A 24,993-nucleotide genomic window follows, 5' to 3' on the forward strand; every position below is an offset into this window, starting at 1 on the left:
ATCTTTTCGCGCTGGCGCGGAGTGGGTCCGGCATGCCCTGGGCTCCAGGGAGGGGCGTGTGGCGAGCTCGGGGAGGGGGACGGGGTAGCGCTGCTCTCCAGAACAGGATGTCCTCTGTGTCCGGGCAGAGCCCCGTGCGCCCTGGGGGATGCTGCCTGCCCTGTGCCTTTGCCCTCTCGGAAGGGCATGGGAAATGCTGACCTGTCAGCAGGTATAAACTCAAAAGTTTCTCCCTCAGCGGGTTTCAAGGACTGTTTACCCAAGGAGACACGGAAGGATTAGGCACACCGCCCATCCAACCCGTCTGGGTGTGACTGGGCCCATGGCAGCTGTCAGAACAAAGGCTTCCCCTGGAGAAACAGGATGCCCGCACGGGCTCCATGGCCCCGAGGAATGCCCTGGGACGTGGGTCCCGAGCTGGGGCTCCAGGGTCCACAGGTGATTCAAGAGCGAGGCCAAGAACAGGGCCTCCAGGTGGGACTCTCTGGTCCATGCCCAAGCCGGGGGGTGAGGGCCAGGCAGGCCATTTCCAAGGACAGCTGGCCGAGGCAGCCCAGGTCTGCAGGGGCAGCCTCTGGGCACTGCTGAGATGGGCAGGAGATGCCAAGCCGAATCTGGCGAGGGCTTTCAGGGGACGGCCCTCACCCATTCCCAGAGTCCCCGCTTGCCAGGATCAAGGGCACAGGAAATGTCATTGTCCCTGGAAATCCTTCCCATCCTGCCTCTCTCTGCCTTGGGCCTTTCCCCTGTCCTGTGGGCACTCATCTACAAAGGGTGCACTGTGTGGTCCTTCAAGGGAGTTTTCATAAGTTAGGACATGGAACAACCCCAAGCGTGGGCTCAGCACACGTGGCGATGACACCAGCGGGCCTGGGCGAGCGCACGTCACCTGGCCCGTCACCAGAGTCACAAGGACCATTGTGGGAAGGTGTTATTGTTTTAGTGGGCGCAGCGGAGGGTGGGTCAGTCAGCGAGACTGGGTAAATTGTTATTTACAGTTTCTGAGCTTTTAAAAGAAGAGCGCCCCAGGATCAGCGCGATTCCAGACCCGTGGCACCATGATGATGGCTCTGGTGGCTCTGGTGGCCCTGCTCTTCCTGGGGGCCCAGGCCCAGCACGGGTCTGAGTGGACCTACTCAGGTAAGCGCCCCCCTTACCCCCGCCGGGTTTGTGCCTTTTCTTGTCACCCTCACCCCTGCGGGAGCTGCCCTGTCCGCCTACAGAGAGTATGCGGAACTCAGACCTCCAATCGGGGACAAGGGGAGCTTGCTTGCTCTCCCTTCCTGGACAACCAGGTGTCCAAGATTCCCCGGCAGGTGTTTTTGCCTTAGAACCTTTCCTGGCCATGCTCCTGGTTGGAGAGCCCGCTTGCCGCCACTGACTGCAAAGCCCTCTGCTCTCTCGGGCTCTGCAGTGGAGGAGGAAGTTGCTAGAACAGGCTCCCTGCCATCTCACAGAGGGCGCGCGGGTTTGTGGAATTTTCTTCTTGGAGGGTTCATGGTCTCTCTGGAAGTTTACCCAGAACATCCTGACTTCCTGAGAACCCAACACCTTTGCACAGCCTCCGGGGCTGCCGCCTCCCAGTAGCTATGGCCTTGCTAAGGTCCAGAGCTGCACATCTGGACCCGAGTCACCCCCCCCCTCCATGGGGTGGTGAAGAGAGCTCCTGCCCTGCCCCCCTTTCCCTACACTGCACCCAGGGATCGGGCTCTGGAGGACTCTCAGGGCTGCTGACTGACTTACTCTCCCCACGGTGCCCCCACCAGCTTTGGACCCCAAGGGAAGCATATATTCATGGTGGATGCGTGTCTTGTTGAGTTAAGGGCAGCAGAATTAGAGACATCATGGGTGGCTCAGAGAGTCCGGCGTCAGAAGGCAGGGAGTCAGCTGTGGCCTATGGCTCTGCTCCGGAGCAGAGGAGGCCACACGTGGCCAGAGCCGTGGAGGCCCTGGGGTTCAGCTTCATGCGGCTCGTTGGTACGAAGGGTGTTACTGAATTACTGGTTCAGAAGGATAAGCAAGAGAAAGACTCCAACAGGCAGGTCTTGTCCTTCTCGGGCTCAGCCCAGCCCACGAGACCGCAGGCCTTCCTGAAAGCCGTCAGGGGCCCAGCAACACTTGGGGAGGCTACTTCAAAGGCCTTTTAGGAATCCTCGGGAAATCTGCAGCACAGCTAGGGACACAGGCTAAAGCCTCTTGATCCATGCAGGGGCTGTGCTCGGGGCCACTGGCCTTGATCCTGGCGTCCTACCTCTGGGAAAGAATTGTTTAAATACTAGTTTGTAGGATTAAATCGAGAAGAGCAGAGAAATAAAAAATTGACTTTTCTGTTGATTGCAAAACCAAGCAACTGTGAGGGGTCCCCAAACAAACACCTTCCTTAAAACAAGCCAGGCATTTGCCATACAGCTACTCCCTAACGGGGGGGAGAGCTTGGATTCCCGACTGCGAAGGTGTGGGCCCATTATAGCGACTAGCTTTCTTCTTTCCTCCCTGGAATGATGACGCACTCTAAAATGAGACATTTCCTTACTTTGGTTTTTTTCAACTAATCACTTTGGTCATCTTTGAACCTGATGCTTTACCTTCTTGTCCTGAATCCATAGGTGTAGGCAACCTGGGGGTCTCTACCCTACTGAGACCCAGCTCACGGGGCTGGAGCAAGGAAACAGTTGGGGGGGGGGTGCTGCAGAGGGAGCGGGCGCTGCATGATTGTTGGGAGAAGGGAAGGAAAACTGTGCCATTAGAAGAACATGAGGACTGGACCCCTAAGAGTAATTCAGTAACACCAAGCCCTGAGGAGCCTTCTAGTGCATTTATCCCCATTCCAGGGGAAAACCAAGCTACATAAATATAAATATTAAAAAATATAAATATATATATATTACATAAAATATATATAATATAAAAATATGAATCATACAACATATGTTATATATATTAAATATAGATTTAATAGATTTAATATAATATATACAATATATTTACTATAAACATACCTATAAAAATATAAACATAAAAATATATTAAAATTTATATATTAAAGACCTTTATTGTTTTCCAAACACCAACTGTTCTTGGTGCCAGTGACAACAGGGGAGTTTGGAATCCGGGTCACGTCCCCGAGACACCAGGTTCTACGAAGCAGATTCTGACTTCTAGGGGTCAGGCTCTGCTTTCTAGCAGGTAGACCTCTGACCTTGATCCTGGCCTCCCGCTGGGCAGGCCCTGCGGTGCGCTGAGCCCCTCCAACTCTGACCCCCTTGGCTCTCTCCTATTACAGAGGGGGCGCTGGATGAACTGCATTGGCCAAGGGAGTACCCCACCTGCGGCGGGAGGAGACAGTCCCCCATCAACCTGGAGAGGAGAAAAGTTCAGTACAACCCCTCCCTGAAGGCTCTGAACCTGACAGGCTACGGGGTCCAGGAGGGCGAGTTCCGCATGATCAACAACGGCCACACAGGTAAGGGGCAGGTGGCAGGACGCTGTCCCCTCACACTCGGCCCCAGCAGCAGGTACCAGATGCCGGAGTGGCCTGAGGGAGATGCAGGCGCAGGCTGGGCGACGCAGGCCACAGGCGGGTGGTGGCCCCCACGCCAAGCTTTGCACGGGGTGGAGCGGGGGTTTGGTGCTCAGTCTTTGGCCTCAATTCCTGGCTGGATCCTTCCTTCCGCGGGCTGACCTCTCCCCCAGCTCACTCCAACCCCGCCAGTGGGAAATGCAGCCCACGGAGTCTGTGCCGCTGACGCCAGGGACCCGCTTGTCCTCGGGGATCTGTGCCCTCGTCTGATTTTTCCATATTTTCTGCATTGAGTCTGATTGGCTCAAAATGCCTGACAGGAGGGCCCAGGATTTCTCAAAGGTTTTATTTATTTTTCTAGAGATAGATTTATTTATTTATCAGAGAGAGCGAGAACACAAGCAGGGGGAGTGGGAGAGGGAGAAGCAGGCTCCCTGATGAGCAGGGAGCCTGATCTGGATCCCAAGACTCTGGGATCGTGACCTGAGCCAAAGGCAGATGCTTAATCGACTGAGCCACCCAGGCATCCTTCAAAGGTTTTAAAAAGAGACTCTTGGGGTCTTGAATGGGTCCTCTTCTAGGGAGGAGGTAGAGGTCAGACAGGAAAAGGCTGACTTGGGTCTTGTAGACCACCCCCAGTTCAGAAGCCTGGACTGGACAACTGGAAAACCCTTGCTTTGTGTTTACTGAACATACTTTTTTTTTTTTTTTTAGATTTTATTTATTTATTTGAAAGAGAGAAATCACAAGTAGACGGAGAGGCAGGCAGAGAGAGAGAGAGGGAAGCAGGCTCCCCGCTGAGCAGAGAGCCTGATCCCAGGACCCTGAGATCATGACCTGAGCAGCGGCTTAACCCACGGAGCCACCCAGGCGCCCCTGAACATACTTTTGATTTTCCAAGTGGGCCCCTCTCCTCTGAGCCTCATGATACCCCCACCCATGGCAGGGGTCATTGTTAGGGCTGGAGGTGAGGACATTGGGAGGCTGAAGGGCTTAAGGTCACCTGGTCTCTGGCGGCTGAGCTGCACCCAGGCCACTCGCTGCCCCTGGATGTCTGATTCCTCAACCCTGTCCTCCTCCTCGGACACCCCCCTCCCCACTTCCTCCTGGGCTAGGCCGACTTACTGCCCACCCACATAGGTGCCTGGGGTCACAGGATTTAGATCTCCTATTTGCACAATTGAGAAGATAAAAGCAGTTGCCCTTGATGGGTTGGTAGACCCAGGAGAGTGAAGAGCTATAAAAGCCCTCAGGCACATGTGGCCTGGATCCCTGAACTCCACAAATAATTCATGAAAGCCTGATTTTATCTTTAATGTCAAGCTCCTACTTCCAAAGTTTCTCTTTGAAGCCTCCAGCAAATTGGCAGATTGCAAACCCCCTTCCCCGTTTTTATGGTTCAATAAACATTTATTTTGGTTCATACCAATATGAACATTAATAATTACAGTAATGGTTGGGCCAGATTAGGGGAACCTTAAGTCATGGCTCTTCCAAGAGAGGATAATTAGACCCGCAGTTCTCAGTATTTGAAATCTAAGAATTTGACCTCAGGCTTTTTCTTAAGGACTCCTTTTCTTTGTTAAAACAGTAATAATTAAATAACATTGTCAATCGCTGAAATTGCCCTTCGTCCAGTCCTTGCCCTCGATGAAGAGGGGCTACAGGTAGCAACTGAAGGCAGGGAGGAAGCTGGGTTGACCCCACCAGGACAGGCAGCCGGAAGTATCGAACGACTGAAAACCCCCACTGATGACATGGACCTGCCAGGTAGGGCTTTGTGCTGAGGACCCAGGAGAGGGGAAGTGTTAGGAAGGTCCTAGCTTCCCAGGGGGTCCCAGCGGCTCCCTCCTCCCAGTTTGGAGAAAACCCTGGAACTTCCTCCTATGGGCTGTACTGTATTCTCTAGAGGCTGGTAGCCTGTAGGGTCCCCAGTCCACCCGACATCATGTCAAACCTATGGGAAAGCACTCAAACAGTTTTTTGATGTCAAGTATTTTGCAAGATTTTTAGAATTCTTTACAATTGGCTTTACATTGTCAGCAAGCTCCAAGCTTCAAGAATTCTCCTGAAGGAAAAAGGCAACAACAACAGCCCACTTAACCAGTTTTCAAATCTGATAACATTTTGTTGAGTAAGTTTAACAAGAAAGTTGATATGATATAATTAAACATTTATTACTTTTGATTTTGATTAAACATTTATTACCTTTTAGATCTTAGAACCTAATATACATATATGCATATACATACACACACTTATACATGTACACACTTATATATGTACATATATACGGATATACATACACACTTATATATGTACATATATATGGATTTGTATACATGTATTTTTAATTGACTTCATTTTTTTTTTGAGCAGTCTTAGGTGCATAGCAAAATGAAGAGGAAAATGCAGAGACTTCTCATATACCCTCTGCCTCCACATACATTATCCATATTACTTACCAGAATGATATGTTTTTATTTTTATTTATTTATTTTTAAAGATTTTATATATTTATTTGAGAGAGAATGAGTGAGAGAGAGCATGAGAGAGGAGAAGATCAGAGGGAGAAGCAGACTCCCCAAGGAGCTGGGAGCCCGATGCGGGACTCGATCCCGGAAGTCCAGGATCATGACCTGAGCCAAAGGCAGCTGCTCAACCAACTGAGCCACCCAGGTGCCCGAATGATATATATATATATATTTTTTTTTTTTTTTTAAGATTTTATTTATTTATTTGACAGAGATCACAACTAGGCAGAGAGGCAGGCAGAGAGAGAGAGAGGGGGAAGCAGGCTCCCTGCTGAAGCAGAGAGCCTGATGTGGGACTCGATCCCAGGACCCTGGGATCATGACCTGAGCTGAAAGCAGAGGCTTAACCTACTGAGCCACCCAGGCGCCCCAAATGATATATTTTTAAAAGATTTTATTTCTTTATTTATTTAGAGAGTGAGCAGAGGGAGGGGCAGAGGGAGAGGGAGAAAGAATCTCAAGCAGACTCAGGGCTGAGCATGGAGCCCCATATGGGGCTCCATCCCACGACCCCGAGATCATGACCAGAGCCAAAATCAAGAGTCAGTTGCTTAACCAACTGAGCCATGCAGGTCCCCCAGAAAAATACTTTTTTTTTTTTTTAAATCAAGGATGACTCTACCTTGATACAGTATAATTTGGTCCAGAGTTTGCCTTAGGGGCCATTCTTTTCTTTTTTCTTTCTTTCTTTCTTTCTTTTTTTTTTTTTTTTAAAGATTTTGTTTATTTATTTGACAGAGAGAGATCACAAGTGGACAGAGAGGCAGACAGAGAGATGGGGGGAAGCAGGCCCCCCGCCAAGCAGAAAGCCCAATGTGGGGCTCGATCTCAGGATCCCAGGATCATGACCCGAGCTGAAGGCAGAGGCTTTAACCCATTGAGCCACCTAGGTGCCCTGGTCGTTCTTAACTTACACATTCTATGGGTTTGAACCAATGTAGAATGACAGTATCCATTGTTAGAGAATCATACACAGTGTTTTCATGGCCCTAATTGTCCCCTGTGCTCTGCCTGTTCATCTCCCCCTCTACCCCAGCAGCCACAGACCTTTTGATTGTCTCCGTAGTTTTGACTTTTCCAGAATGTCACAGAGTTGGAATTACATGGTAGGTGGCCTTCTCAGATTGGCTTCTTTCACTTAGTAATGCATTTAAGGTTCCTCCATGTCTCTTCATGGCTTGATAACTGATTTCTTTCTTTTTTTTTTTTTTTTAAGATTATTTATTTATTTGACAGAGAGAGAGATCACAAGTAGGCAGAGAAACAGGCAGAGAGAGAGGGGAAGCAGGCTCCCTGCTGAGCAGAGAGCCCGATGTGGGGCTCGATCCCAGGACCCTGAGATCATGACCTGAGCTGAAGGCAGAGACTTAACCCACTGAGCCACCCAGGCACCCAATAGCTTGTTTCTTTTTACCGTTGAATAATATTCTGTTGTCTGGATAGACCACAGTTTATCCATTCACCTACTGAACGGGCATCTTGGCCACTTTCAAGTTCATCATTCAGTAATTACGAATAAAGCTGTCATAGACATCCAGGTGCAGAGTTTGGTTTTACCACTGGGTAAAGACCAACAAACGTGATGGTACGGCTGCGTTTAGCTTTGTCTTCCAAAGGGACCGCACCATGTCGCGCCCCCACCCGCCCTGCACGAGCTCCTGCCCGCTGCGCCCTCCCAGCATTTGCTGTCGTCAGTGTCCTGGATTTGGGCTGTTCTGATAAGTGCGCGTGTATCTCACTGTTGCTCATTTGTATTTCCCTGATGACCTACAACATGGAGTCTCCCTGAACCTGCTTGTTTGCAGTCTGTGTGTCTTTGGTGAGGTGTTTGCTAAGGTTTCCAGCCCATTTTTTTAAAAATCAGGTTGGTTGTTTTCTTATTGTTGAGTGTTAAAGGGTTCTTTGTACATTTCGGCTAGGAGTCCTTCATCAGATGCGTCTTTTGCAAATATCTTCTCCTAGACTGAAGCTTATCTTCTAAGTCTCCTCATAGTGTCTTTTACAAGATAGAAGTTTTTATTTATTTTTTTAAAGATTTTACTTATTTACTTGAGAAAGAGAGAGGGGGGGAGAGCACAAGCAGGTGGAGCAGCAGCAGGAGAAACAGACTCACCGCTGAGCAGGGAGCCTGACGTGGGCTCGACCCCAGGGCCCTGCGATCATGACTCGAGCCGAAGGCAGATGCCTAATGACTGAGGCGCCCAGGCTTCTCTCTTCGATGACTTTTTATAGGAAGACCCGGCTAACAGAATAGATGCTGCTTGTCCTTGTCCCAGACCTAAATTATGTACATCCTCATAGATCTTTTCCTAGGTCACTCTCTTCTCTCACCCTCTGGAGTCTCCCTTTTCCCTGGCTCATTTCAGAATGTTCAAATGTCTCTGAAGCGTGAACCGTTGAAGCAAACAGCAGCTAGGTGACCAGAGGGACCTCCCTGAGGCCAATCTGTAGGGCACCGGGCAGGAGGAGGAAGTGGGAAGAGTAGCCCGTTTTCCGCGACAAGAACTTAACACTTGAACGCATCCACTGATCAGAACAAGTTAAGCCCCAGGCCAGGCGTCCGTGTGTTTCCTGACTTGCTGCAGAATGTGGTCTCTTGTCTTCCAAAGAGAAGTGGAAGCCTGTAGGTGACATCCTGTCCCCACCACGACCCATTCTTGGCCTGGTCTGCCTCCCCCACCCACCGTGTGATCTTGTGCCTCTGAGCAAGGAAGGCTTTCCCCCTCCCCAGGTTGGCCTCCTTGTCCATAAAAGCACTGAAGCTTACAGGGGTTTTATGGAGTGGAGTCGGCTGTTCTTTTATTTATTTATTTATTCATTCATTCATTTTATTTATTCATTTATTTGAGAGAGAGAGAGAGAGCGCGCGCGTGTGCGCACGAGCCGGGGGAGGGGCAGAGGGAGAAGCAGCTCCCCACTGAGCAAGGAGCTCAGTTGGGCTATTCTTAAAAAGCTACCCAGGATGATGATATTTAACACCTCAACTTGGCCTCGCAAACAGTGCTCTGGGAATAAAAGTCATCACACTAGTCCCCAGAGGTCCCCCAATCCCCCTTCCTATTCCTATGCTGTGGGCAAATCACAAAACTGGTCAGAAGCCGAGAGCGGGATTCTGGTTTCCACACCCACTGGTCATATTTTCTAGGGCATCTTCCTTCCCTAGGGCTGACAAGCTGGCCTTGTCACTCCCTCCCCTGGTGGTCCTGCCCCTGACCCCCGAGTCTGGGTAGAAGGGTGTGGACCCTGATGTGGGTGCCTGCCCAGCCGGGCTCTCCCAGCCTGCCCTGTGTGCCGGTCACCTCCTCCCCGTGAGCGACCCTGTTCAGCGCATCCTAAGCCGGCGTGGTCTTGGCTTGCTCCATGAGTGTGCAGGGGAGTGGGGGAGCTGCCTGGCCAGTAGACCCGACCCCTCGTGCCTGTGTGCACCGGCCGCAGCCCTCTCTCGTCTTCTCTCCCAGTGCAGATCAGCCTGCCTCCGACCATGCGCATGACGGCCCCAGATGGCACCCAGTACACAGCCGAGCAGATGCATTTCCACTGGGGTGGAGCGTCCTCAGAGATCAGGGGCTCTGAGCACACCATCGACGGCATCCGATTTGTGGCGGAGGTACTCTGGGGACCCCAGCCAGGTTCTCTTTCTTCTTTCCAATCCCACAGTCACTTTCCTTATGAAAACAGCCAAAGAGACTGCATGGTGACCGTCCAGTCACCCTAAGTTGATTTTTTTTTTCATTCATTCACAACCATTTAGTGATCTCTGATATGTGTCAGGGATTCAAGCCGGGTCCCCGCTCTCACAGAAAGCACAGTGCAAGGCAGGAGTTTACAGCCCACAGAATGGGGCAAGCCCTCTTGGTTTCAGCTGAATGTCTTTGTGTTAGATTTTCAGGGTTCTCTCTCTTGCATAGATCTGTCCTTAAGATGACCATGGTTTACAGTGTCCTCCAGAGCAAGGTATCTCATGCCCACCCCTGGGAGACCACAGGAGAACCCAGTGACCTCAGACGAGCCCTCCGGACACTGCCAGCTCATCTGCCTGGAGGGTGGGGTCAGGGAAATGTCCTTGAATTGCCATCTCCCCAGAATCCCACTCATTGGAGAACTTCCTGGTCTTGATAGATCTCAGACCCAGAGGGAAGGAGGTCAGAGTTGTTTAGGAGGGACAAGCTGAGGCTTTGGGTAGAGAGCACCTTCCTCTTCATTCTTCCCTGAACACCTGAAGCTCACGAAGTCTGTAGGGACCGCCCTTGACTTAACCTTTCTTGCTCCCACAGATTCACATTGTTCACTACAATTCCAAATACGAGAGCTACGACAGAGCGCAGAGTGAACCAGACGGCTTGGCTGTGCTGGCAGCCCTCATTGAGGTAGGCTGAAGTGACACATGTGACATCAGAGACTGGTGTCGCATCAGGTGTAGACAAAGGGTCTTCCCTCCTCATCTGCTACTGAGCTCACCGTCCTTAAACAACTCTGACTCAGTGAAGCCCCTGTTCACAGTCACTGTGTTCCCTCTGTGTCCCCAGCCCCGGGGATCTTGGGTGAGTGCAACAACTGATTTAAAGGAGCTGGGATCACAGCGTGGTTGGCCAAACATAAACTGGCCGGAGGGGAAGGGGAAGCTGGCCACCTGCCAGGTAAATCAACACCTGCTTTTCTGCTTTTCTCAGAAGGTCTGGAGGGTGGGACCTGCAGCTAGGTGGCGGGAAATGGTCATGAGTTCAGTCTCCCCCAACAAGTGCTAAGTTGGATAAAATGGCCAAAACCAACCATATCTCTGTTCTGGAACTGGACCAAAGTCAAACAACAAATCGAGGCATTTGTTTGTGAAAAGTGGCTAGAATTTTGAGTTAGAACAGTGGGGCTCTTCCTAGCCCCAACCTCCAGCTTGGTCAGCAAGGTCTTTTTCCTGGAGCAGGCTGGACAGGGAACCCAGCAATCTTACTGCCTAGAGGTGGATGACTCACTTGATTTGGAGTGTGAGTTGAAAGCCCATGCCCCAGGATCTATCAGTAAAGGTAATAGAAAGTGAAAGTTGTGGCTGACCCGCTAAATGGCTGACCTCTGGATGTGTTTCGCAGCTCATCCAGATCCAGCAGCAGAGGGTGCAAACATGATGGGCTTGAGGGGTAACAAGAACTTCTGCTAAAATCGTTGACTGACCACAAAGCTATGTTGACCATATAGGTAGTTCCTAGAGGGCCCTAGGAATAAGATTTAAGAACAGAGCCAAGACATCAGCTGCTGTGTGTGGCTGGGGAGACCCATCTTGCAGATGAAGTGGAAGAAATTCCTAAACGGATACACAAACCAACAAAAGAATTTTTTAAAAATCAGAAATTATATTTACATCCTATATTACTTAAATGTCCAGTTTTCAAAAAAAAAAAAAGTTGGACATGCAAAGAAATAGGAAAATATGATCCACATTTAAGAGAAAAAACAACAGCCAACAGGTAATGACTCTGGTGGACTCAGGGACTTATCAGATAGGATTTTCCCAACAACCATCATAAACATGTTTAAGGACTTAAAAGAAATTGTGTTCAAAGAATTAAAGGAAAGTATAATGACAATGACTCAAAAAAGGGAAACAGAAATGAAAAAAATGCACAAGTGGAAAGTCTAGAGTTGAAAAATATAATAAATAAAATGAAAAATTCACGACATGGTCTCAAAGCAGAGATGAGACAGCAGAAGGAGTCAGTACATTTGCAGATAAATCAAAGAGGAACAAAGGAAAAAGACTGAAGAAAAATGAACAAAGCCTTAGAGATTCATGGGAACAAGATCACACAGCCCAACATATACATAGTGGCAATCTGGGAGAGGAGAAAGAAAGTGAAAGAAAAAAAATGGAAGAAATAATGGTCCCATTTTCCCCCAAATTTGGTGGGAAAAAAAATAATTTACAAACTGGGAAACTGAACAAAGCCCTTGTCTGATCAGAGTCAAACTGTTGAAATCAACAAGACAAAAGGACTTTTTATAAATAGGATACTGACGTACAACTAACAGCCAACTTCTCATTAGAAACAAGTCATCAGGGCCCCTGGGTGGCTTAGTGGGTTAGGGCCTCTGCTTTCGGCTCAGGTCGTAATCCCAGGGTCCTGGGATCGAGTCCTGTATCAGGCTTGCTGCTCGGCAGGGAGCCTGCTTCCTCCTCTCTCCCTGCCTGCCTCTCTGACTACTTGTGATCTCTGTCAAATAAATAAATAAAATCTTTAAAAAAAAGAAAGAAAGAAAGAAAGAAACAAGTCATCAGAAAGCCATGGAATGTCAACCAGGAATCCTAATCCAACTAACACCCTTCAACAATGAGGCGAAACAAAGGCATTCCCAGATACAGAAAAACTGAGATAATTGCTAACAGATCTGTCTTACAAGAAATATTACCCAAAACCCTTCTGGCTGAGAGGCAATGACATCAAACAGTAACTCAAATCTGCAGAAAGAAATGAAGAATGCTAGAAATGGTAACTATAAAAGACCATCTAAAAATGTTTTTGTCTTGTCTTTAAAAGATTTCTTTTAAAAAACCCATCAGATTGTTGAAAGGAATCATTACACCACTTATTGTTGGGTTTACGATGTAGGTAGATGTAATGTCAATGACAAAAGTGAGGAAAATAGAAAGAAATAGAGCTAGCTTGGAACAAAGTCCCCATATTTTATAGGAATTAAGTTAGTACTAACCGGAGGTAGGCTGTGATAAGTTGTATATTGAACAGTAGTCCCCCCTTACCCCTGGTTTCCCTTTCCCAGGTGATAGTTACCCGTGGTCACGTGCAGCCCAGAAGGAGATGTTCCTTCTAGTGATGTTTACTCCAGGAGCCTAATGCTAGGTCACAGTGCCTGCGTCATTCACCCCCGTGACCTTGTCACGCAGGCAATTGATCAAGTGCATCATCCCAAGAAGAGTGAGTGAAGTACAAGAGATTTGGGGAGAGACCACATTCACGTAACTTTTAATTCAGTATATTGTTATCATTGTTCTATTCGATTATTAGTTTATTGTTGTTGGTCTCTTACTGCGTCTAATTCATACACTAAACTTTACCACAGGTATGTATAGGAAAACATGTAGTATTTACAGGGTTTGGCGCTACCCATGGCTTTAGGCACCCACTGCGGGTCCCTTCAGATACGGGGGAACAGCTGTAATCACTAGAACAACCATTAATACTTAAAAATGGTTAAATCGTGCATGGAAGGTATTTGTTTCACTCAAAAGGCTGAACAGAGGAACAAAAATTCACGAGGGACCTAGCAAAACAAATAGCGAGTGGCATTCATAGATCCAAGAAATCGGAATTCATACACAGTGGAAGAAGAATTAGACCAACACCACCGACTGAAAAGAGCCATTGAAATTCACCTTTTTCACCAAAAGTAATTTTTCTGACTTCTGAAGAGTCAACGCTCACACAAAACAGTGGTGACCTGGCAGGGAGCAGAATTGGAGCAGTTTTGGCTTGGACAGAGGCTGTCCCCCGCTCCGGCAGGAGTGCCGAGGATGAGGAACCGAGCACAGGGGACCAAGCCCCCCTCATCACAGGGACCTGGCCTGAGGTGAACCCCGCCCAAACAGAGTCCCTGGGGGGTATGGTGACAGTGACTTTGGGCCATGCCCTGAGGGCCTCACCGGTCACCCCTGGAAGCTGTCCCAATGCTTCTGTCCTGTCTCCCTGGAAGAGACCAGTGAGGCCAGGCAGTCGGTGGCAAAGAATGCCAGACAGTCTCTCCCCACACAGCTGGGACTCCAACTGGCTGCCTCCTCCCTGCCCCCGGGCTCTGCCCAGTCAACAGGGACACCAAAGCACGGGATTACCAGACGGAGGTCCCCTTTCCACTCGATGCACTGCTGTTTTTCCTCCAGGTCAAGGATCACGGTGAAAACACTTACTACAGCAACTTCATTGCCCACCTGAACAACATCCAGTATCCAGGTGAGGAAAGTCCGCAGCGGCGGCAGGAGCGTGTGGCAGGAACGGGGGGCCTGGAAGGGGGACATCGGCAGGGGGCGGGGCACACGGGCCCCGCCGGGGGGCCAGGGCTCTCATGCCAGCGGCTCCTGCTGTCGGCTCAGGCTGCAAACACCCTTGAGAAACCTGTTCACAAACCCCATGTGTTGATTCCCACGGTTGGAAGCCAGGGGACCACGGACAGAGCATATCTTCGCTTCCCCTCTAGCTCCAGTGAGTAGTGATGACTCTGGGTACTGGGTGGGGGGAGGGGAGAGAGAGAGAGAGAGATGTCCTCCTTAGCTTCAGGCTAAGGAACGCCCTCCCATCATTGTGCCTGGACAGGGCTGGTCTCCCTCTCCTCTGCCTCCAGAAGGCAGGATTCAGGCCCGAGTGGCCACCGATCCCTACGGCCTGTGACCTGAGCCACAGCCACATCAGCTTTGACACCCTGGGCTTGTGCTTCTGACTTTGGCCACCCCTCCCAGACGGCAGGTCCCTGACTTCCGGTCCCGCCCATCCAGGGGGTCCCTTGACCTCCGACCTGTGGGCCTTCTGTTCTCCCCAGTGCATGAGTGGGGATGGGGGAGAGGCAGGGGCAGAAGCAGACTCCCCTCTGAGTGTGGAGCCTGACGACTTGGGACTCAGTCCCAGGACCCTGGGCTCATGACCTGAGCGGAAGGCAGACGCTTCACCCACTGAGCCACCCAGGCGCCCCCAACTACTGTTATTTTTATTCATAGCTACAAATATGAGCACGTATTAACACGGCCTGGAAGTCCTCAAGCACTCATCTGGGCCTTTGCTCCCCCCGCTCCAGAACGCTTATTTCGCGTTTCCTCCCCTCCCTCGAAGCCCCTCTGCCCCCCGCCCCAGCTTCCCCCTTGAGTGGATCGGATGCCTTGTTCCCGCTTTATCTAAAAGGCGGTCAGACCCTCACGCATCTTCTTAACCCGTCTGCCCCGGCCTAGCTCCACGTCCCCGCCTCTGTCGCCGTGGGCGAGAGTCCCTGCTCCCGACCGAGCCCGGCCCTCCACACGCGCGCACCGGCCCTCCCGCTTAGGGTCCCTCCCCCTGCTCGCCTCTGCCATGTCCCGCAGCCCCATGGCTTACTGTTCACCCGCCGCTGGCTCGGCACACAGATCCGAGCTCTGACACCCCACGAGTCTCACGGACCCAGCCGGCCCCTTGCTGTCCTCCCCTCTTCCTTCCTACTCCGACGCGCCCTTGAATGTGTTGCCTCGTGGTCCTGTTCCGCTTCTCACTCACCCTCGGCTGACCCTGACAGCCACCGTCCCTTTAAGGTCAGCCCTGTTAGATCTCCAGGCCATCCCACCTCGCTCTCCTGCCCACTCTCGGGCTCACCCCCAGCTGCGCTCTCTTTCTGCTCCTGCTCTCACGGTGGGGGGGCGCCGGCTCTGCCTTCTCCAGGGGGCCTCATTCCGTCCCATGGCCTCCGTTGCCCTCTCTGCGCTGTGGACTCCTAAAATCTGAGGTCCTCCATGCAGTGACAGGACCACGGGGCAGGGGAGGCAAAGCAGATGCAAGAACCAGCTGGCTATTTTGCGGACCCTCAGCAAGGCCAGCAGGAGAAACCACAGGCCTGTGGTCTGAGGCGTCTCCTTGAATGCATGGACCTTAGACCTTCCGTTTCTACGAACTGATCCAGAGCCATTTCCTTTTCCAATTCAATAAATGATGCTTCTGGTCAATACTGCTCGCCGCACTGGCCTCCCTCTCAACTCTGGATTCCTCTATCCAACAGCTTGCTTGATACTGCCCTGCAGATCTAAAATTTAATATGGCCCGAACCTTCCCTACCACCCAGCCCCCAGGCTCGTCCCGAAACCGACTTCCTCATCTCAGCAAAGAGCATCATAAGCCATCCCACTGTTGAAGCCCCATACCCCAGGATCCCTGTTTATTTATTTATTTTTTAACTTAAAAAAATTCCTTTTAAAGTGGTCTCCACCCCCAGTGTGGGGTTTGAACTCATGACCCTGAGATCAAGAGTTGAGTGTTCTACAAACTGAGCCAGCCAGGCGCCCCTCCCAGAATCATTCTCGGTTTTCCACTTTCCATTATCCCTCACATCCAAACTGTCAGCACGTCTTACTGTTTTCACCTCCCTGATTTCAGTCCTCTTGTGTGCAAGCTGAGAAGCAGGGTTGCTGGGTCATATGGTAATTCAAGGGTTAATTGTTAAAGCTGCCATCACATTGCTTTCCCTAGTGGCTGCACCATGGTCCTGGAATTCTTGACTCACTTAACTATATTACAGGGATGAAGCTAAATCTACGCTCAAGAGCCCTTTTGAAGGTTGTATCTGGAAGCTCTTCCAATAACTCTAAAATTTAGATTTTTTTTTTAGCCTATTCATGGGATTTTCCACTACCAGACTCTGACACCTTGGTTTAGCGAGTCTATTTATGTCTACGTAAAAGCTGTAACCTCTTTGCCATCAAAAGAATGCAAAGTGCATTTTTGGGAAAGCAAAAAAATTCAACTCAACTCTGTTTCTTCGTTGGCGTCATGCTGAGCTCAGGAGCTCAGAATCATGACATGAATGGAAGAGGGATTCTCGAGATGCAGTGATGGGTACTTGAGCTGGGAGTCTCCGGACACCCTGTGGAAACTCCTCTCCCCACGAGAGCCCCCCCCCCGGGGGGGCTGAGCCTGGTTTCTCGGGAACCATGGCAGGAAATGCTCAGGACCAGGTGCCTAAACCCCCACTTGGTTCTGAGTCTGCCTTTCTCATCTCTATCCAGCCATTTCTTTCTTCCTTTTTTTTTCTTCCTTCCTTCCTCCCTCCCTTCTTTCTTTCTTTCTTTTAGATTTATTCATTTGAGAAAGAGAGAGCACAAGGAGGGGGAAGGGCAGAAGGAGAAGCAGACTTCCTGCTGAGCAGGGAGCCCGGATGCGGATGCGGGGCTCCATCCCAGGACCCCCGATCATGACCTGAGACAAAGGCAGATCCTTAACCGAATGAGCCACCCAGGTCTCTATCCACTCATTTCTAAGTGAGCCAAAACCAAGACATTTTGTTCTTTTTTGAGATTTCTTATCCAGAAGCCCCTAGCAGTCATAATTCTCTTCTCTCATTTAACATAAAGCATATCTTCTGCCCAACAGTTGTGATGACAGTTAGGCTCACGAGGACTTTCCAAGCTCAAGTTCAATGACCAGACTTTATAAGCACACCCCTCCCCCCTTATCCTTGTAGGAATCCTATTGAACATTCCCTTGTTGCCTTTGAGGTGACAGCCAGGAGGAGGTATCTGAGTGGGTCTCTCCCCAGTCTTTGCTCTTACCCCCTTCTAGGAAGCAGCAGACTGGGGAAATGCTTCAAACGATCAGCCTCTGTGTTCCGGTGACTCAGAAGATTCAAACGTGGGGCGGTCTGAGCCTGAGCTGTCCCCCCAAGGGGCACCAGTGGCCCCTCACATTCCTTTATCCTTTGTCCCCTCTGTTAGGACAAAGCACGGTTCTGAGTGACCTTGACATTCTGCACATGCTCCCCGGGGACATCCAGCACTACTACAGCTACAATGGGTCACTCACCACTCCTCCCTGCACTGAGAACGTCCACTGGTTTGTGCTGGCCCATCACGTGCAGCTATCCAGAGCACAGGTAAGGCCCCCGCCCCGCCTCCGTAGGTCCCCTTCTGACTGCCTGGCTGACGAGAGCGCTTCCCTACCTCTCACCTTAGTGCCAGCACCCGGGCTCCCAGCTGCTTTCCTGCCCCGGGACTGCTGTGCCTCACCCCTCCTGGCCTGGGTGACCTTACTAGTGCTTGGACAGAGATGGGCAAGTTGAGGCATCAGGGAATCCAGGGAACCCTGGGACCTTGGATGCAGCCAAAGGACTGGGACCTGACCCGGGTCAGAGAAGAAGGGCTGCATCGCGAAGGCAAACATTTGCTGAGCGGATGCTCCCTCCAGGTAACGTTCTAGGCCCTTGATGGACAGAACAAAGAGCTGACATTGGTAGCTCTTTAATATGCTAGCCGGCCTGCAGTCCTTTGAGGAGAAGAGCTGTGTCAGCCACCTTTGGTTCCCCAGCATAGCATGGGTGCACAGTAAATATTTGTTGCCTTAGGGAAAGGACAAACGTAACTGAGGTGGCAGAGGAAAAGCTGGCATTTCCTTCTGGGTCATGTTCTTCCTCAGGAACAAGTAGATCTTTTTCTTTAAATTTCCATTTCCCCAATGCAGGAAAAGGTGGAAAGAACCCTATTCAAAGATACCCACCCACAAATCTATTTGCTTCTTTTTCTCCTTTCTACTGGTGACCAAGAGATGGTTGGAAGAATGAATGGGTGGCTGGGTGGATGGCGGGGTGGCTGGGTGGGTGGGTGGATGCTCTGTTGCCGTGGAGCAGAACTTGAGATCTTCTCATACTCACTTTATCAGGGTTATAGAAATAAACCCAACAAACTATGCTCCTTAAAACCACCCAGTACCTCTTCCCCTCCATAATCCACTTCATGTGGCCTGTAGATTTGGAAGCTAGAAAACTCCATAGTGGATCACCACAACAAGACCCTCCACAATGACTACCGGAGCACCCAGCCCCTGAACAGCAGAGTGGTGGAAACCAACCTCGTGAATTTCCCTCACCTACGTAAGATCAACTCTTATTTATCCTTTGCGATTCTTTGAGTCCTGTTTTCTTCCTTCTCTGGGTGGATGCATGTCTTCTGGCAATAGTAGGGGAGGGACAGTCATCTAAAGGGCAGGAGGCTCAGATGGGCCAATCCGTACAGCGGATGTGTGGGCAAAGGAGGTGGCTCATCTTCCCAGTCCAGGCAGTGATGCCAGTGAGTAGAACAGAGGAGACCACGAGGATGGACAGTTACATGATTTATTACCTACTTGGTCTTGGCCAGAGACACCCAGTAGGAGAGCAAGATGCTTAACAACATCCTGACGCTCCCATAAGAGTGCAGGCAAGCCCATCCCCAATTCCCACACATCTCCTCAAGGTGGTGTTAACTAGAGCATGTATTGTTTACTACATTTTCTTGGGGATCATGCCCCAGACACCAGGGTGCTGGAAGTAGGTATGACCAGTCCAGCCTCCCTGGGACCCTCTAACACACTGGGTCAGGCTTCTTGGCTCACCTTATTAATGTGGTTGCAAGAATGCAAATATTCTGCAATTTCCCCATCTTTATTTTGCCCGTTTCTCTGTAAAATTAGGGTGAGCTATACACATTCCCTGAATTCGTTGTCTTTACAGTCTGTTTCCGCTAAACATTCCTGAGACCTTGACATCCTTGAATACGATAGAATTGATTCCAGTCAATATTGCCCACTCAGTATGACCCCCACTGGTAAACATATCTTTCAAAACCTTTAAATCTCCAGATAGGCTCCCCGCCTCCCCATCAACAAAGGCCCATTTGTGATTCTCTCCCCATCCTTCCTTCCTGGCTCATTGATTGTTTCCTCTTGCATTTGTTTGCTCCTCCAGCAATACCAACAGAGGAAAAAGGACACCTGTCATAATGATCATTTCCCCGTATTACATTATATACCATCATAACAGTACCAATTCCTTCCCCAAAGGACGACATCCTCTTAACTAGGTCCAAATGCTAGCAGCCTGGCTTGAAGGGACACAGACCCCCTGATCTACCTCCTTGTTCTAATCCTGCCATGTCCCCTTTTCCCTGATGAAATGTCCCATGGCTCTTGCAGTAGACAGGTACAGATGGCATAGTTTCCCCTATGCCACACCCCAAATGCTCCTGCCACGAGGGGGGGGAGTGTCGCTTCAATTCACCCTCAGGAGGAAACACAGAGATGGTCTAGATATCCGCCTCCGACCCAGATGCCCCATGCTGCAGTTCACCTGGGTGTCCTCTGTGCCCACCCTTCTGAGACTCACCGATTAGGGCTATTACTTCAGCTCCCAGGAGATAATAAGAAGGCCTCTTCCCCCACTTGCAGTCAGGGGACCGGAGCGACAGCCTCCCTTTGCTGCTAAGAGAACTGAGCACCATTTTGCTCCCCCTGCCCTCAGACCCAGCCTTCTAGGTAGCAGCGCTGGTCTCTGGCCAGCCCGGTTGTGTCACGCACCTGATGCCTCCTAGTTCCATTGAACCCACCCCCACTGGGTTAATATGGTCACCCCAGCAATAAGAAATGACCTGGCAAAGAAGCAAGATTACAAAAGCAAGATAATGACCAAATATAGATGTCTTGCAATTCATTTATTAGAAAACATGCATGTCCCCTTAAGGTAAGGGCTACTGAGCATTGCATGAGAAACCAAGGTCCAGGGGCAGAACCACCGCCGATGTGTCAGCCCTTGGATTAAGGCAGCTTCCACGCCTAAATTCAGAAAGCGGGAAGGTGCTTGAAGCTGGTGGGACAGGACATGGACAGCATTCTAAGGAACCTAAAATCCCCCTCTTTAGTACAGGTGTGGGGAATGTGTCTGGCTGTCCCACAAGGACCACCAAACTTCTGACCTTCCCGCACGAACTCTTCTTTTCATAGCGTATAATCTAGGTCCCGAGTTCCAGCTTTACATAAAAAAGCTCAACGAATGGTTCGAATTCTCGAGAAGACTTACTGAAAAGAGGAACAAGAAAGACAAATTCTAGAGATGGCGAGCTTGAAGCGGGAGGTGTGCAGGACAAAAGGGCCCTCCTCTGAGCCCACGCCCTGCCCGGCTCCTCCCCCACCCCGGCTCCTGGCTCCTCCGAGAAATCCGGTGCCGCGATTGCAGCCTCCCTGAGGCTCCTGTTCCAGGTTCTGTAAGACTGAGTAAACCACTGTCCCTGAGCGGAAATGCGGTGGTTTAAGGGTATGAGAAGGGGTTTGTTAGAAGACACCAATGGGAATTGATTGGAATAGAAATGTAAAGGAAATGGAGCCCTAAGTATCTTCCTATCGAATCATGCGTGTTGATCTGTGTAAATTACAAAGCAGCCCGGACTGCCCTGTGGGATTTAGGTGAAATAAAATGTCTTTGGGAATTGGTCATTTGAAAATTGCTCTTTTCTGTTTCTTTTGTACCACTTCAAATATGCCTTCTTTGTCCTCCGCCCAGGGACACCCGGGATGGGACAGGGATGGAGGTGGGAAGGGTTCCAGAACCAAGTTTAGGAAGAAGGAAAGAGAGTCTTACCTTGCAACTTGCTGGTGGCGAGGTCTGGAGCCTGGGCCGGGCTGGGCGAGCAAAGGAAGAACAGAGGAGTAGGACCCCGGGCGCGCAGGACAGACCGGGAGGAGAGGGCAGGAGAGCAGAGAGGACCTCCCTGCACGTCTCATCCTCGTGGGTCAGATGGTGGCTGGGCCTTGTCACTAGAGCCGGGTTCAAGGTCCAGTTCTGCGGCTCACGGTCACAATCGGTCACCGCCATGATCACCATGGTCTGAGTGCACCGATGCACGTTTCTGACAGAGGCCCTTTCTTGCCACCGCCGCTTCGCTTCCCCCCTCTCCGGCCCAGCCCCCCACCATGTTCTTCCCAGTTCCTTTGTCTGCTCTTTACTGGCTTTGTTCCCCCACGCTGTCATCCATCACCTGTGACTTCATTCACTGCTCAGGGCCGTCCTCAGAGAAGCTGCATTTCCCCCAGTTTATTGAAACGGAAGCCAAGATGGGGGACAGCCGGGTGACGCGCCCGCCATTTCCAGGGTAGAAGACGGTGGAGCCAGGATCTGAAGCAGGTCTTTGGTATCCGAGCTGTTTTAGCTACAGAAGTCTTCCCTTTCAGGACGCCTGGGCGGCTCAGTCGTTAAGCGTCTGCCTTCAGCTCAGGCCATGATCTCAGGGTCCTGGAATCGTGTCCCGCATGGGGCTCCTGCTCAGCAGGGAGCCTGCCTCTCCCTCTGCCCTCCCCCCTGCTTGTGTGCATTCTCTCTCTCAAATAAATAAATAAAATCTTAAAAAAAAAAAAAAAAGAAGAAGTCTTCCTTTTCATTTATCCAAGCTTCCTGAAGCACCTGCCGCGTGCCAGGCATGGGGCTGAGGCCTGGGGTGCAGAGATGGGGCAGGAGGGATGGTTTCTACGGTGGGCACTCAGGCTCCATGAGCAGGACAGACATTGACCTAAGCCATCACCCTCTCCCTGGAGTACCACGGTTTGTGACTTCCTCAGAGGCACTGGTGCTCGGCCTGCGTTGAAGGATTTCACGTGGGGAGCCCAGTGGGCAGGCTTGGGGCACTGCGAGCCGGCAGGGACACGGGTCATGGCTGTTTGTGCTCCAAAACGAGGGGAGAAGGAACCGAAAATTAATTAGAATGGTTATCTGAAAGGGGAGGCAGAAGAAGAGTGGAGGATGGGGCTGGAAGTTGGGCTTCTCTGAGGGCGTCCTGTTCGGTAGTTTTAAGCTTGGAACCTTCCATTTTACATCGTTATAAAACAAAACTAAATTTTATTTTATTTTACTATTTTTTTAAAAGATTTTATTTATTCATTTGACAGACAGAGACCACAAGTAGGCAGAGAGGCAGGCAGAGAGAGAGGGGAGGAAGCAGGCTCCCCACTGAGCAGAGAGCCCAATGAGGGGCTCGATCCCAGGACCCTGGGATCATGACCTGAGCCGAAGGCAGAGGCTTTAACCTACTGAGCCACCCAGGCGCCCCTAAAACAAAACTAAATTTTAAACATCTTTTTAAATCCAGAATACTTAAGATGTGAAAACATAGTAAAATGATCAAATACATTGAGTTGGTAGCATACACAGAGAAGAACTTTTTCCAAGTTATTTAATTAATTTCATTTTTTAAAAGATTTTATTCATTTATCTGAGAGAGTGAGACAGAGACAGAGAGAGAAGGGTTGGAGGGAGAAGCAGACTCCCTACTGAGCTTGGATGTGGGGCTCGATTCCAGGACCCTGACATCATGACCTGAACCAAAGGCAGATGCTTAACAGAATGAGCCACCCAGGTGCCCCGGGTTTATTTCTTTTAAAGATTTTATTTTTAAGTGATCTCTACACCTAACGTGGGGCTTGAACTCATGCCCGAGATCGAGAGCTGCATGCTCTGCTGACTGAACCAGGCGGGTGCCCCCTCTGAGTCATTTTTATTTTTTATTTTTAAAATTTAATTTATTAAAAAAATTTTTAATTTATTTCTTTCCCCTCTGGGTTATCTTTAAACATGGTGATTTTACCATCACACCTAATGGGGTAGGTATGTCCTAAGGACAAGAAGGGCTGCAAAGAAATCCAAATGGCGCTCAGGAATCTTGTCAGTATCTAGTCAGTAGTAGTATTGTTACTTTGAAGCTGCGTGTGTACTCAGTGCATGTAATTGCTACACTATGTTACTATGTGTACAGAAATAGTTAGGTTTCTGCCCTCAGTAACAATAATTTCAGGATAATAAAACAGAGATCCAAATATAAAATCGAGAAATCTAAGTAAAAATGTTGTAATCGTAAATTCGAATTGGAAATAATCAGTGTTGAGTCGATAAAATCTTTTCTAAGGGGGCTGTGCTTTACAACCCTGTGTACTTCTCAGGCCTGGAGACAACCACCAGCAGGGGCATCAGTGGACACCTTGGGCCTGGACAGTGGTTTCTCTCTTTCGCATATGGGGGAACCATGGCTCCCTGGAGAGATGCGGCTTCCAGATCTGGGGCAAGGATATACAGGATGTGTCTGGGATATCATTTTAGGCCAGAAAACAAGAAATTTACCTAAGACTACTGAAGTCATGCCCAAAAGATGCAGCGGCCTTCTGGAATGGGCTCTTGGGACAAACTGAGTGCGGAAAAAAATATCAGAGAAAGACTAAAACTCAATGGACCAAAACATACCAAATATATAGAAAATATAGGAGCTCATATGGTGCTAAAAAATGAAAGAAAACTCATTGGTCAATTTTGGAGGTTGCTAGAGGAACCGTTTGTTATTCTGTAAGTTGACAAATAGAGGGGAAGAAGCAAGTGTTTGTCCTGCCTTTTCTGTCCAAATTCTATCTCGGAGAAATCTCGTCGTGGGTTCCGGACTGCTGTAGATAGTGACCACAAGTGGCCTGGCTTGAACGAACAGAAATGTATTTTTTTCCCCATAGTTCCAGAAACCATAAATCTAAACTCAAGGCATTGGCAGGGCCAAGGTCCCCTCTGGTCTCTACCAGAGAGCCCTTCCCTGCTTCTGCCAACTCTAGTGTCTCCAGGAGCCCCTGCCCGAGGCTTCGCGCCTCTGATCTCTGCCTCCGGCTTCACATCACCTTCTCTTCCCTCTGTGTCTGTGTCCCTCTGTCTGTCTCTCACAACACTCGCCATCAGCTTTAGGGCCCACCCGACAATCCAGGACGATTTCATCTCAGAATCCTTCATTAACCTACAAAATCCTTAACGGCATCTGCAAAGATCTTTTTTTTTTTCAGATAAGGTCACAGTCTCAGTCTCTGGGTGGATGTATCTTTTTGGGGGGGGGCACCATTCAACCCTCTACAGTTGGTGAATGGAAGGTCCTCCTGGAGCGGTTCCAGCTCGTAAATTCAAAAGGATTCGTTTTGCAGCCACAGTGGAGCGGTGGACGCAGGTGATGACCCTCATCGGCTCCCAGCACCTGAAGGTGGCAGGTAGAGAAGGTCTTTGTCCAACAGATGGGCTGGGCAGGTCACCTTTGGAGATACTTAGCAGTGTTAATATCACTCCGGGTGAAATAAGCTAACATTCTGTGCTTCTTGGACTACACAGCCGTGCCAATGAAATGGGCTGCAAAGGAGAATTTTTTTTTTTTTTTTGAGCCTGGATCTAATTAAGCCTATAGTTATGAGCAGTGTCCAGAAAATGCAGGGGACAGAAGGACAGGTGTTCGCTGGGAAGACAAAGGCTCCATGAGGACGTGTCCTCTGCAGGAAACCCCACGTATCAGAGAAGAGTAGCTGACGTCTAATGGCGCTTGGGGACGATGGGCCGAAGGAAGGAATCCAGACCACGGAAAATAATTCCTAAAAAGCAGGAGGAAAAGGACTAGCAGCCTATGAGAAAAAT

The 24,993-nt window shown here is 49.9% G+C and overlaps 1 protein-coding gene across 1 annotated transcript; it reads left to right on the top strand.

Moving 5' to 3' along the window:
* The first annotated feature begins 805 nt into the window (after window positions 1-805).
* CA6 (carbonic anhydrase 6) lies at window positions 806-21,022 on the top strand. Its single transcript, XM_082688291.1, has 8 exons — window positions 806-1,140; window positions 3,284-3,463; window positions 9,513-9,661; window positions 10,329-10,421; window positions 13,934-14,003; window positions 17,492-17,649; window positions 18,519-18,642; window positions 20,526-21,022. The coding sequence occupies exons 1-8, from the start codon at window positions 1,059-1,061 to the stop codon at window positions 20,630-20,632; spliced, it is 963 nt and encodes a 320-aa protein (XP_082544417.1). The 5' UTR covers window positions 806-1,058; the 3' UTR covers window positions 20,633-21,022.
* Window positions 21,023-24,993: the final 3,971 nt, after the last annotated feature.

This window comes from Mustela nivalis, assembly GCF_964662115.1.
Source record: "Mustela nivalis genome assembly, chromosome: 10".
Taxonomy (NCBI): domain Eukaryota; kingdom Metazoa; phylum Chordata; class Mammalia; order Carnivora; family Mustelidae; genus Mustela; species Mustela nivalis.

Excerpts from the sequence above, each read along its gene's own strand:
- CA6 (XM_082688291.1), top strand. The coding sequence starts at position 1,059 with ATGATGATGGCTCTGGTGGCTCTGGTGGCCCTGCTCTTCCTGGGGGCC. Across the intron at positions 3,464-9,512 it reads GATCAACAACGGCCACACAG|TGCAGATCAGCCTGCCTCCG; the intron begins GTAAGGGGCAGG and ends CTTCTCTCCCAG. Across the intron at positions 17,650-18,518 it reads TGCAGCTATCCAGAGCACAG|ATTTGGAAGCTAGAAAACTC; the intron begins GTAAGGCCCCCG and ends TGTGGCCTGTAG.